The 14,643-nt window shown below is 39.6% G+C and overlaps 1 protein-coding gene across 1 annotated transcript; it reads right to left on the bottom strand.

Annotated features, from left to right (window-relative positions):
• Window positions 1-594: 594 nt before the first annotated feature.
• prkcsh (PRKCSH beta subunit of glucosidase II) lies at window positions 595-9,866 on the bottom strand. The gene is made up of 18 exons (XM_080009231.1): window positions 9,786-9,866; window positions 8,993-9,088; window positions 8,746-8,862; window positions 8,122-8,217; window positions 7,075-7,132; window positions 5,887-6,004; window positions 5,392-5,521; window positions 4,973-5,057; window positions 4,389-4,467; window positions 4,002-4,082; window positions 3,717-3,887; window positions 3,530-3,620; window positions 2,881-2,950; window positions 2,602-2,691; window positions 2,427-2,501; window positions 2,246-2,345; window positions 1,508-1,667; window positions 595-607 (listed from the first exon to the last, which is right to left on the bottom strand). The coding sequence occupies exons 2-17, from the start codon at window positions 9,078-9,080 to the stop codon at window positions 1,521-1,523; spliced, it is 1,596 nt and encodes a 531-aa protein (XP_079865357.1). The 5' UTR covers window positions 9,081-9,088; window positions 9,786-9,866; the 3' UTR covers window positions 595-607; window positions 1,508-1,520.
• Window positions 9,867-14,643: the final 4,777 nt, after the last annotated feature.

The following is a 14,643-nucleotide window of genomic DNA, read 5'->3' on the forward strand; positions in this document are numbered from 1 at the left end:
ATAAACCTTTCAGTTTAGTCTAGGATATTTATTACTGGGATTTCAGCTGAAGACGCTTGAAGACTTTTTCATGGAATTGTTTAATTATTTGTACTTTACATGCCAGAAAAAATAAAAGTTACAAATCTGAGTGACCCAGTTCCAATTTATTTAATATCAAATTTATTTACGTATTTCCAGCCACGTATGTCATCGTCATCACCGTGTGTTAATACTGTTGCAGACACAAGAACATTGTTACCTGTTCTAAGAAATCATTATTTGCTTGGATTGTGCAATGCTTGTAACATGTTTTTTGTGGAACAGAACATTGATTTTCCATGTTTTAATATATGGCTTAATTGGAAAAATGCAGTTGTGAGGTTATTGACGCAAATTACTAGAAATACAAACATTTGATTTAGGTTAAAAACAACTTTATTTGAAATGGAATGACTTCTTTTTTTAAATTTCTCTCTCTTTAAACATAATTCTAGGGAAAACACAACCGAAGTGAACAAAGGAATTATTACAACTACAATTCTGCAAAGTTAAAAATGCTATATTATTTTTTGGAGCCGAATCGCTTCAGGTTGCTGGGGGTCAAAGTGGTCCCCCGAGGAAAAACCTGCAAGCGAGAGGCAAGCATTACGACAGGTTTATTCGGAAACGCCCTTGCTACGGAGGCACGGCAGTGACATACGCAGCATCAGAAGCACCGGACTGCATCTAGTCTGCCAACATCTGACGTTCATCACAAGGGAGAGACCGGAAACTGATTTAACTACCTTCTTTTGTCTCACGGCGATGCAAGAGGGACTGGGTAAAAAAAACAAAACCCCCCCCCCAAAAAAAAAAAAAAAACGTTACGCCATCGCCGTTAACAAAAGAAGATTGCATTAGAGATATTCAATAGAATTGATCTAATCAGTAACATCCAGAAGGCTCAATACTCCGTCCCTACATCCCCGAAGGAAACCCATTAACATTCTATCTACATTGATTGGAATTATACGACATGGGAGGAACCGTGCTCCACACGAGGCTTTAACGTCAAGGCGTGTGAGCTACAACATGGCTGACGTTCCAGAGTGTGACGTCGCTCAAACCCTGTTAAAAAAAAACAACCCCCCCCCCCCCCCCAAAATAAAAAAAAACAAAAACACTTTCCTTGTCCGTCTTCCCCGAACGGAGGAACACACACGACGCCCATTAACTTGATTAACCTGCGGTATTAAATTCAAAATGACTCCAACGAAGTTACCTTTATCTCGCTCTTCCTGCTCTGCTCTTCTTCAGCTGATATCAGATCGAGGAGGTTTTCCCTTTTTACGACTGTTTCGCTAAATGAAATAAAGCCCTCGACATCATCGAATCCATCGGAAATAAATCCTTGTTTTTCAACGTTTTCTTGTTGCCCCACAGTTTGTTGTTATGTATAATCTTTAAAACGGTTACATTCCCCCTATAAGACCAATAACTGACGTACGCATAACGAGTCCCCCCCCCCACCCCCCTCAAAACATACGATTGGAGTGAAGCTAAAGCTCCTCGTGGTCGTGGGGGCCTGAGTTCAAGCTCGGCGGCTCTTGGCACACAGCGGGGGTGATGAACTCCATCAGGTACTCGCAGCGGCTCGGCTCCGAGGTGGAGGTCACAACCGTCTCTTTCCCGCAAGTTAGCTTCACCTGAAAAATAACCCAAAAACAAAATGATAATGATTCGTGCAGAGGGCGACGCTATGTGCATTGAAAACACAACATGGAAATATCAGTAAAAATGTAGAAAATGCTTAGATCAGATACTTCTGTCACATGAGGTGGCTGCACCACATTTCTGTTTCTGTAATTTTTAGAGGAGAGGGGGGAAAAAACAAAAAAACAAAAAACAAGATTCCTTGCTCAGCTGTACACAGGGAGACGAACTGGAAGTTATTCCGATAAAACAAATAAAAATTAAAACGAAGAGACTCCGGTTCACGGTCTAAACTCACAATTAACAGATTTTATTAATCAAAAAATGTTATAAAGGGGACGCTTCCTTTCAACCATAGGTCACGTTATTCAATTATCTTTTTGTAATTGCAAGTTTAGACATGATGCAGGTGATTTGTTCCATTGGAATTATTCGTTTCAACAAAACAGTTAATAAATCACTGGAAATAAAAGTATCATTAAAACACCTCTATTATAGTAATAATAATAATAATAATAACAATAATAATTAATATTATTGACAGGGGGACATTTCCGCAGCTGATACTCACCGAGGTCGATCTGTTGGGACCTTGCCAGCAGCCGGTTCCATGCTCATACTTCATGACGGAGTAGCGGTTTTCCTCAGGACCGTCCCATGTTCCCCAGGTTCTGGAGACGTGGGAGGGACAGACGTGAGCTTAGCAGATAAACATACATACCAAAATAATCTAAATAAGAGCGCTCCCTTACCCCAGATTCGTTTCCGATCCACCATACTTGGGTTTCTGGGAAACTCTGTTGAAAGGACAGAGTCTGTAGATATACCTGAAGAGGATAAGAGACGCTTAGGCTCTATGAATAAAAACAAATACAAGAGTAAATATAACCATACTTTTTTTTTTTTAATGAGAGGGTGTGAACGTACTCGCTAGTGGATAACTCATAACATTGGTTGTAGAGGTAGGAGAATTCAGCACTGGGCCCCAAGTCAAAGGAGATTTCCTTTTCAAGGCTCCTGCAGAGAGGAGGGAATCAGGAAACGGAACAAGGTCATTTAACAAGCAATCAATCTCCTGAGACAGTACAATGGTACGACCCGAGCTATGGCGTCCATCAAAAGCCGTCATAGTCAAAGTGCATTTGTGGGAAAATACTGATGCGTTTATGGGAAGCAGGCCCATGCCGACTCATCCCGAGGACTCACTTGATTTGATCATCCACCGCGCGGAGCGCCCTCTCAGCCTCGTCAAACTCGTCTCTGGCTTTCTGAGCAGCTACCGATCAGAAGCACCTCATTAATGACAGACCTTTACAACGTAAACAACCGTCAAAGCTAATCGGATTAAGGCCGGGGACTATATACGCGAGCTCTGGATTGATGTAATGGGGTTTGAGAGAAGAAAAAAAAGGGCACATAAAAAGTTCTGCTCCTAATGAAAAATCCTAATGTTCCCATTTAAATGTCAAATTTGAAATCGAACTTTTGAATCAGAAATTAACCTTCGAGCCGTAAAATGGAATACGCACATTTCCGTGATAAAAAATAAAAATCTCATTCAATTCACCTAGACTCTCTCATAAATTGACTACGGATAAATTCTCCAAACCATCTATACATCTCCAATACGAGCAAGGGTGGAGATTTTCAGCTGTGTTAATATTTGCATGAGGTGTGGGCCATGAACAACCATCATCCGACTGCTTGTGCCACAGGAAGTGGGTTTTAACCAGATTTGTATTCTCACACACACACACACACACACACACACACACACACACACACACACACACACACACACACACACACACACACACACACACACACACACACACACACACACACACACACACACCGTTGATGAGGTTCTGGGTTTCTTCGTCGTAAAGTGGCATCGTTTCCTCGTCGCCGTCCTTCTTATCCGCTGGCTGCGCCGTGGGAGGGACCTGCGTAACAAACCCAGAGTGAGTCAGCCGGCGTGACGGATCACAGCGTCACCCTGCCGCAGCGCGGGCTGATTAAGGGACGCTCAGTCGGCTCACTTTGTCGTCTTCCTCTTCTGGGTCGTCGTCTTCTTCCTCCTCTTCCTCGTCGTCGTCATACTCCTCGGGGATGAAGTCCTCGGGGTACTGCTCCGAGTCGTTGTCAGGTAGCGACTCCCTTGCCTCCTCCTGGGCGTGAGGGTCCGCCGGCGCCGGACTGTCTGCCTGCGGCTGATAACAGGAAAGTCACGCACTTTAAGAAAAACCCCGGAAAATTGAATAAAATGTGAATTATTAGAAATGCTGGCGCTATTAACAGGCTTTTAAGTCGGCTGGGACTCGTACCTCAGCTACGTATTTGTCTTTGATGTTGCTCCAAACGGTCTCAAAAGCTACGGTGTCCACCTGGTCCGACCCCAATAACTCCTGAAAGACGTTTTTTTTTTTAGGGGGGGGTTTTCAAGAGATCACACAACACACAGAGGCATACAAAACTTACCCCCCCCCAAAAAATAACAGGTAGAAGGTGAAAAACACACAAAGAAAAAATAAACTGGTATTCTCATTTTGCCATCATACAGTTTCAGATTCTTGAAGTCGAGGAATATTCTCGACGACTGATCAAACTTCTATAAGTTAGCCGTAAAAATACAAGCTTGTGCCACCCAAAAAAAAAAAGGCACCGTCACAATTCGATTGGTGGGGAACGGCGTGGACGTCAAAATGTCTTACCTGCGCCTCTGCTTCCGTGAAGGAACCATCTGAATCGGTGTCGAGCTCAGAGTGTGACGAAAGCTCCGCCACTGAAATACTGAGGAGAAAAAAACAAAACGTCACTGCCGTTAATGAAATAATCTACTCTGCTGCTATTTTAGTATACAGTATATAGTCAAATATTTCCTATTTTACATGCATGAAATGATGACATACATTATAGCCAACTATTTAAAATTTACAACTGGGCGTGGCCTACAGTATATACAGCTCAAAGGTCATCATATTCTGCTTGTTTTAATAATGTAATCTCGCTCCAGGTAAGCAAAAAAACATTATATTTCAAAGAATGCTTTGGTCCGATACCAATGAGATAGAGAGTCAGCGGTTATTGACAGGCCTTGAAGAGGCTAAGTTTGATTAGTGAGGCTGGATTTGAACGGCACGGTTCCACCTCGTGGACGTTGTACAAGCATCTGAGTGACCGACGTCCTCGTATCGACGCTTCGCGACACCATTTAGGTGTTTATTTGTCCTGAGCCGGGACAGAGTGTAGTTTGGAGTCGCTTTTTCAGAGGGGGGGGGGGGGCGCCAGTACTTACAAGCCATCTGCATCGCTATCGAGTTTGAGAAACGCCTCGGCCATTGTTGATTTGTCCTTTTCCATTTGGACGAGAGCCTTCTCATCTGAAGAGGAAGATTCAACGAGTCATTCAAGTCACTTCCGAAAATGAAAAAAAAGACTGGCGACGCTCAACGAGTATCATTCGACATCAGCACAGTCTAAGGTACAATCTGAGAACTCCTCTGAGTGCCATTTCAAACAAAATGGAGCACTTTGCGGTGAAAGACAGAATGTCTTCATATTTTAGTTTGAAGAGTAGTCGTTCCAGGTTTTCATTTTAATGGCCACTAGCGCTCATATCTCAGTAACTCTTTTGTGAGCTCCTGTAAACATAACGTATGGCTGAGATATCGGTCAATATCAAATTGCGGTTACGCTCCACTGCCTCAGGTGTACCTTCCCAGGCCTTCAGGTGGCGTCCTTTAGCTTCCTTTTCGGGCTGTTCCGCCGCGTCCTTCACCTCTCTCAGCGCTTCCACCGTCTCTTCCATTCCCTTCTTGCTGGCCTTGACTTCCGTTAATTTGCCCTGTTCAGACGGGAGGGTATTATAGGTAGGATGTACTTATAGTGCATACCTATTAAAACAGAGAGGCAGATGCAGTTCGACATTTAAAATTCACCCGTTGGCATTTCTCTGCCCGTCCCCTTCACACAAGCAGTCAGTCTATTTTACAGTGTAACTATGGGTTTTCAGTCACATTTAAAATATGTTTTGCCAGAATAGATATTTATGATAATTATATTATTTAAAAAAAAAAAAAAAAAAAAAAAAAAAAAAGCCTCCCTTGTGATTGTCCATTTAAGTTAGTGGACTTACACTGTTGAGCGTTTCACATGTGTGCATGATTAGGATCCAGTCCTGTGTAATGGAGTTTCTTTATTTATTCGCACCTGCTTTTCTTCGAGTCCCCTCTTGGCTTCGTGTATAAGTTGCTGTTTAAGCAAAAACCCTTCCTTGGCAATCTCTGCCATCTTCTGCAGGCTTTCCCTCTCCTTGCGGCCAAGCTCCCTGAGAATCACACAAATGAACAATGTTGTTAACACCAGGAGGGGGATTCGCTTTACTTTTGACTATTTGTTTGCAAAGCAATACTAGGCTAACATCTATTTTTGCAGTGGCTCAAAACATAATTATTTTCAGTAGTCTATTGTCAAAATAAATTGTACATGCAATTTGAATTTGTTGTAAAATTATAGTTTTGAACATGTTGACTCCTACAACAGCCTAAATTCATGACAAATTATGTTTTCTCAATACAAATAAAAAAAATCTGCCTGATTGAACTTATTATTATTTTTATTTTTTTTTATTTTTTTACCTCTGAAATGTTTTTTTAATGGGTGTGAGATTTTACAGAAAACCAGATCCACTTATGTGGTTATAATACTAGTAGCATTACATTTCTGGCATGAATAATGTGCTTTCATAAAAACAAACAGTTCCACTCCATTTCATCTCAAAATGCAATAGCCCTGCACCCAGTTCAGCAAGACTCAACGCTGCCCCCTCGTGGCCAAGGCTGGAACGGACTTGTTCATTTTTTTCCTGAGTTTAGATTTGTTTGCAACGTGGCACTAAAGAGCCATGTGGCCATTTAAATCAATGCGCAATAAAAAAAGTATTTCTCATTTGATGCAATATGGAATTTGAAGATGGACCAACACCAATACTGAGTACTCACTCTTGGGTACTTGCAAATGTGCATACTGAAATATTAAAAGCACCAATAGTGACGTCCTTGATTTTGAAGAGTTATTTTAAAAAAAATTTAAGAAATCAAATGATATAAAAAAATAAAAATAAATAAATAAATAAAAAGTGAAAACAAATTGAACCTCTTGGCATGGTATCTCATATGGTTATCCCTAATGCAAGTGTTAAATTGACTTGCATAAAAAAATAAAAAATAAATAAAACATCAACGACTACCGCCCGGTCGTCAATGGGATTAATAAAGTCTTAAAACACATTGAAAACATGACACTGCTACACAGGTATATATTAGAATAGGGTATAAGGAAGCGTCTCTACGCATGAATCCAAGTTGTTGGTATAATCTAAGTTGGTCTCATTCTCACCTGCAAGTGTTCTGACACATGGCTCCACTGTTGTACTCATCAGTTGTATCACAGCAATCTGTGTAGACAGCAAAGCCCTATCATTTACTGAGGATATTCACACATAGTGGGTTTCATTCATCAGTCCACAATCAATTTGCATAGATGTAGAGCCATACATTTGTATGACTGTTAATTACATTTTTTGAGGTTTCGCTCAGAAACTAAAAATGGCTGAAATATAAGTAAGGAGACACAAAATGAATGGTTGGACACAAATCAGCTTTGGAATTAATTTGTATTAGAAAATATCATAGTTAGCATTGTACAACAATGTTTTGAGAGAACTTTCAAGCATGTGCGTGATCACCTACTCTGTGACGTAAGTACCGGAGGTAAGTTAAGGTAAGTTTAATTTAGGAAGATTTAAATGTATATTTAATACAACAAACAATTAATTCTATTATATAATTATAGAACCCAGAATCGCAATTGTTGCGCCACTGCTTGCAGCCGCCTGCGCGAGCACCTCGTGTCAATGACGCACAATTTAATATTTTTGGTATTTTTAGAGCTTATTGTGCATAATCACCGGGTGTCATGACATTTCACTGCATATACTGTATGTATGACCGTATGTATATGTATGTGACAAATAATTTCTTGAACTTGAAATCAAATTACAATGTAGATCTAAAATATTTATAGCATATATTTATTTATTCAATAAAAAAGATCTAAATTAAAAAATTTGTTTTCTAGAGTTAATTTATTTCCAACCACGATAAGACAACATCTTTTGTATTACAAAATTTAAATGTTATGATTATTGACATTCTAATGTTGTTTAATGTTTTAAGTTTACTTTCCCCATTACACATGATTTCTTTTGCTTGTGTTTGTACATACATTTTTTTTAAATAAACAAAGATAGCTGAAGAAAGAGAAGAGCCAAAATGTGCATAAATACTAGCATTACAGGTGTTATATGCACAAATTCATTCCACTCAAATTGTATAAACGACACCCGCTAAGTCTGTGCAGTTTAGGAAGGGGTTATATTCTTACCACAGATGCCGTCATTGATGCGTGAGGAAGGAATGAAAGCTGGTCGGAAGCCTGCATTCGTGCAGTGGAAGCTGCCATTGGGACAAGCAGCTGTGCCTGTATTAAACAAAATGGTTGTTTCTACATATAGCTGGTGCATGCCATCATGGTCTAGAAGTGAATGGCTGTACTGAGCACATCTATAAAGAGACTGATATTAATCAAATGCAATCATAGAAAACAATGCACAGATTCATTTTAATTTCTCAAGTATTTGGCTGACAGGAATTTACAAGGTATGGACCAATACTGATGCAATATACAGTATAATCGGATACCAGACTATTACACAGTACCAGAATAAGGGATTAGAAAATATCCAAAAAACAAACAAAAAAAAAAAAAACAGTACAAAGATCCATATCACATATGGATCATATCACAGGTCAAATATTCAACTAAAGGGACTTGACCTTTCAAGACACACAGAAATAAGTTAAATTAAGTCAAATTAGTTGCTTCTAATGGGGAAACATTGAGAACCTACATGCATCAGATAGATGCAACATTGATATCAGTGGTAAAAACAAAAGTGCTTCCTCATTATATCCAAGAGATTTAATTCCAAAAGGTGAGATTTCATACCTGGTTCATCCGAGCCGTCCTTGCAGTCACAGTAATCATCATTCACTCTATCGAAGGAAATGGTGCGAGAGCCATCCAAGCAGGTGAAGGGCTTGTTCTCTTCGTAGAACTGCCTCTCTGTGAGGTGACAACGGAAATTAAGTACTAAGAACTCTTCCCTATCTAAAGTTGAACAGATGCAGAGTTCATTTCCTTGAATCTAAGTGGCACGTTCAACCAAGTGAGCCGAATTCAAGCGTAAACTCACTGGATAGAGGAACACCTCTCGGTCGCTGGACCTCCACCCCCGAGGCGACGCCCACACACACACACAGCAGCAGGTAGGTGGAGCGCATGGTGAGCTCTGAAAAGCAGTGGAATTTTGCCAATGTTAGATATGAATGAAAGAGATCGACGGATACTTCATTCATCCCCGGATGAAGACGGCAGCTTTACAGCAGCTCACACGAAAACAATAGCCACCAATACAAATAAATAACAGTACAAATGGGGAAAATTTGCAATATAAAATAAATCTCTGTATCAACAATTCACACTCAAACATGAAATAATAGGAAATTGTGCAGGTCGCGATAAAGTGGGAGGAAAAAATAATTCTACTTCTAATAAAAATATTAAAAAATATACACATTTATGTACATTCATTTAATGTGTACATTTTTTTAAATTCCTGCACCGCCCCTTCCTTCCAATTGCCGGACAGATGCACAGATAGACGCGTGGGTAGATCAATGTATAGACAGACGAACGTATAGATAGATCAACTGTCAATCATCCTTTCGCCAAAACGGTTTTATCCGACGACACGGATCGTCACAAACGTTTTCGGTTCGGAAAAGCAAAAGAAAACAAAGGAGGATCAATTCAAACAGGCAGCAAACGCTAGCGGAAGCGAGCTTGAGCCAGTTAGCCCGGGAGCAAGGTGGTCAACGTCGCTGGTAAAACAGCTTGTTCCGCGACATCCTCATTGAAAGTAAAAAAACAAAAAACAAACTATAAGTTCCGCGTTAAAACACTGGTCTGGGAACAACGCGCTTTACCTGTAAAATATAACTTGTTTCTAGAAAAGAACGACCACTCAAGCTAATCATTCATTCACGTTCCGGACTTCCGCTACGTCGTGAATGCGCATGTGCGCTACACCCCCTGCGTTGTTTTTCTCCGATTGGGTGAGAGGGGGCGAGGCGTCCGAAGCGAAGCATTCTGGGAAATACTGCCATCTCAGGCGAAGCCTTCGAAGGTGACGTAGGTTCTGTTTTTCTTCAACACGTTGTAATAATGAGGTTATGATTCATAATTATTATGATTATGTGTATATTATTATTATTATTATTATTATTATTATTATTATTATTATTATTGTTATTATTAATAGTATTATTATTTTTATTATGATGATGATGATGATGATTATTATTATTATTATTATTATTATTCATGATGAACCAATTTTTTTGCTTTTAATTGTCTTCAACACGTTGTGATAATTAGGTTATGATTCATAATTATTATGATTATATGTATATGATTATTATTATTATTGTTATTGTTATTGTTATTATTACTATTATTTTTTTTTTTTTGTTATTGTTATTATTATTATTATTGTTGTTGTTGTTGTTGTTGTTATTATTATTATCCATGATGAACCAATTTTTTTGCTTTTATTTGTCTTCAACACATTGTGATAATTAGGTTATGGTCCATAATTATTCTGATTATATGAATCTGGATATGAATATTATTATTATTTTTTATTATAATTCATAATGAATGATGACAGATTTATTTGCTACTATTTGTCTTTGACACGTTGTGATAATAAGATTATGGTCCATAATTGTTATGATTAAATTATTATTATTATTATTATTATTATTATTATTATTATTATTATTATTATTATTATTATTATTCATAATAAATGATGACAGATTTTTCTTCAATGTGTTAAGAACAGACTTCTATTTTTCTATTGTAAAATAAAAAGAACACTTAACTTTCGATATAAAAAAATCGTCCTTTATTTGTAATTCCAACACACTTTACAGTACCGAACAGTGAAATAAAAGAAAAATATACTGATATATAATATTGTTTTATATATAGATGTTTGCTTATTAAATGCATTTATTCACAAAATGACACCTCAGCTCTGTCAGGAGGGAACCTTTCATAAAAATAATATAATAAAAATAACTTGGACACATTTTACACATTACAGCAAGATCATTTACAAATATTACAATCATTTCATAGTTGCTTTTTTCCCATTTGTATACTTTTTCTATCTTGTGAACAAACACATGATTAAAGCCCAGAGAATTATTCTCAGAGGGGATCCGTTTGTGACAAAGTAACCTGATAGCAGTCCCAATGGGAACCAACGAGATAGGCCACCGTGGGACTGACATTCAGGCTATTAGGCTAGTGATACAAGTTACTAAGAAGAAGAAGGGGTGAGGGTCTTTCTAGGACACGCTGTGAGTTATTCACTTTCTCTCGTTGAGTCACATCCCTTTTATTTTTAAGCCACATACATTTTGACGCGTCGGTCAAAAAAACCTCAGTCATTCACATGGAATATCAATAGGCGTGACTATTTAGTTCAGTTACGCCGCTACCGCACACTCAATGTCTGGGACTCGGCCCGCGTGGAATGTCATCGATATGTGGGTGCCAACCACCAAAAACCCCAGCACAGATTGTGCACTACCTGAAACACATTGTCTGCCCCACAGCCTGCCAAAATAAAGTGCTGGTTAAAAGATCTTCAATTGTAATCATAAATGTGCACAATTAAGAGGAGGATACTGGATAGCACGAGTAAAATGAAGATGCAATAGTGGAATGAAAGGTGGAGATGTGTCTCCCAGTGCTTTAGTGGTTCATTAAAAAAACAAAAAAAACATGTGATTATTTGTCAACCTTTATGACTTGAATAAATTTATAATTTACAATCCAATATTACAGTATGTACACAGCTGATAATGCTTATAGCTATATCATCAATAGGTGATTCAATTTCCAGACCATCCACCAGAACAATACAAAAATAAACTGTACACAAACTGTTCAAAGAAAACACATGTGATTTATCTCATGTTCTCCTTTTCATTTTTTATAAAGAATGGCAGCAATTAATCAATTGAATAATTTCATAATAAGAAACAATTGCTACAGTATCGTGTTATTATGGCAATTAAATATTAATGTTTTCATAGCTCATGGAATAATAACAAGCCACAAAAACAAAGCAACGTCTTGAAAGTAAAAGGCCAATTCATATGGGAATCATGTCGGAAGGGACAAAAAAAAAAAAAGCAAAAGTAATATTGGATTCCCATTCTCCCAGAAAAAAATAAAAATAAAGGCCTGTGTGACGGCCTCTTAGCTCCGCTCCGCCCGGCGACGAAGCAGGTCAAGCACCCAGGCGTACTGTTTGCACCGAGCGGCGGCGTCCGGATGGGCTCAGTCCCTGACCAGCAGAAACTAGCGCTTTGCCTGGAGGATCACACTCATAGTCTTTGTGTTTTACCCTGTGAAAAAACTCCCAAACAAACGATGGTGACCTGTTCAGGCTGTGCTGATGAAATCCTTAACACCATTCGTCAGAGTGGTGGTGATGTCAGCGAACGAACAATGACGCACGTGACTCGCTCGCTCACTCATTCACTCGCTCACTCGCTCACTCGCCGAATTGAACAAATTTATATTCAAACAACAACAAAAAAAAAAATGTCCTCGGCAAACATACTTCCCGCATTTCTCGCAAATAGCTTCATGGCAACTTTTTTTTTTTTTTTTTTTTTTTTTTTGTATCTGCATGCCTTCAGGTAGCTATAAAGATATTAGTCGTTGTACCTTCCTGATGAATAAAAACACATTCTTCATGGCCACAGCGATGCAACAACACGACAATAATTGGCAACGTTCCCCCTTTCCCCCCTCCCGAAAAAAACAAAACAAACCCAAAAAAACGCCGGGACACATTTTGTCGGACAAACCCACAGAAGGAAGCCTACCACCGTGATATAAATATACGACAATATCTATTTCCTATCATATAAATCTAAACACCGGCAGGTATGTGTCCTGCACCTAACATTAAGGCAAAAAAGTTTCAAACGGAACAGAGATGATTCGGGGCCTCGCAGAGCGCCCCGTGGCCACGGCGTGATTCCCCTCCCCTCCTCCCCCCCCCATCGGCATTCTTGGAAAAGACGTCGTCCGTCTTTCGCGCCCCCCCCGTCCTTTTTTTACTTTGGTGGCATTTTGCGACGCGCGACGACACCCAAATGGACGGGCGGGCGGGTGGACGTCAGGCGGCGCGCGAGAAACGTTGTTTTGTTTTTGTTTTTGTTTTTTTGTTTTTTTTTTTAAACGAGTCGATAAACCCTCCCGTAACATTATTCCGCGACCATGGCAAATAGAAAATAGGCAGAACATATGCTTCGAAGCATCACACATGGCTTATTCTCAGAAGGTTAAAAAGAAAAAATTATAATACTAATTCTACTAAGAAAAACAACAACCCAAAAAAAACAAAAACGTGAGGTGGAAGGAGTCCGCCGTGGCGGTCGTGATTGCTCCGCATCTAGAGTTCTGAGTTATTATATCACCAGAAGAGCAACAAAGGAAGACTTACAGCCGAGGGGTCGGGGAAACAACAAATCACCACGCAAACCGTACAGGGTGAGACGCACGCCACGACACCATGAACAGTGAAGAGAGCTCGAAACGGTAGACGATCCCAGAAAAAACAAAAAAACAAAACAATAATAATAATAATAAAAATGATAACGAACGCAGACGCTCCTGTCCCACAATGCATTGCTTCACGACAGCTCCGTTCGGGGAGCTGGTGTTTCAGAAAGGCACGGAGCCATCTCGCACCAGAAGAAACTCCTCGTAAAGGGAAAAAAAGGGGGGGCTATTTCATCGCAGCGTCTTCTCTTCCTTTCGACAGATTTCCTTTTCTCCTCCAACTCTGTGGATATTCGTTTAGTTTTTTGTTGTTGTTGTTGTTGTCGTCGTCGTTGAGTTTTTCTTTTTTTTTTTGTATTCTTTCCGACAGAAATGGAAAAAAAAAGTCACCTGGATGTGTAGCTTTTCTGAGGAGAACAGTTTTCTGATGACAAACACAAAATTTACTAATACTGACTGACACTATTTAATACTCCATTAAGAGATGGCTTTTTCCAAAGAGATTCCTTACTTTTTTCCCCGCGTCCCTCCCTCGCGATACATATGCACACATACAAACACACGGTGGAGTGTGTGACCGCGCGGGTGTACGCATGTTGCCTTTTTTGTGTCTCCGTGTGTTTTTGGATTTTGTGTGTGTGTGTGTGTGTGTGTGTGTGTGTGTGGGGATGTGCGAAACGAATGCAAGAGAAAAGAAACGAATGCATGTGTTGCATATGGATGGTATGCATACTGTACTGCACGGGGGTGTGTGTGTGTGTATGTGTGTGTGTGTGTGTGTCAAAGTGTACAAAAAGTGTATCTAGCGTATTCCACGTGTATAGGGTAATCGGAATCAGTATGAGTGCACGCTCCCCGCTTCACCTTGATGTGTTTCTACGTGTGCATTTCCGTCCCAGAGTGCTACGATGTCTTGTTGCCCCGTCATAACTTCTCGCCTAAACACGTCTTGGGTCCGGTTGTTCCTTTTCAGAAATGAGCAGGTAGGACTTGTCACCCCTCGTAAAATCTACAGTTATTGTGTAACTAGCTTTTTTTTCTTTAAGCGATAATAATTAATTCCCTTTTTGAAAAATAGATTTAAAGGTCTTTATTGTCAATGCAGTCTTATTTGTTCTTGGTTCGGCCACTGAATGGATGAGCAACAGCGTGTGTGCAAGTGAGGACAGGCGTCCGGCCGAAAGGGACGAC

Source organism: Zeus faber (assembly GCF_960531495.2).
Source record: "Zeus faber genome assembly, chromosome: 11".
In the NCBI taxonomy this organism is placed as follows: domain Eukaryota; kingdom Metazoa; phylum Chordata; class Actinopteri; order Zeiformes; family Zeidae; genus Zeus; species Zeus faber.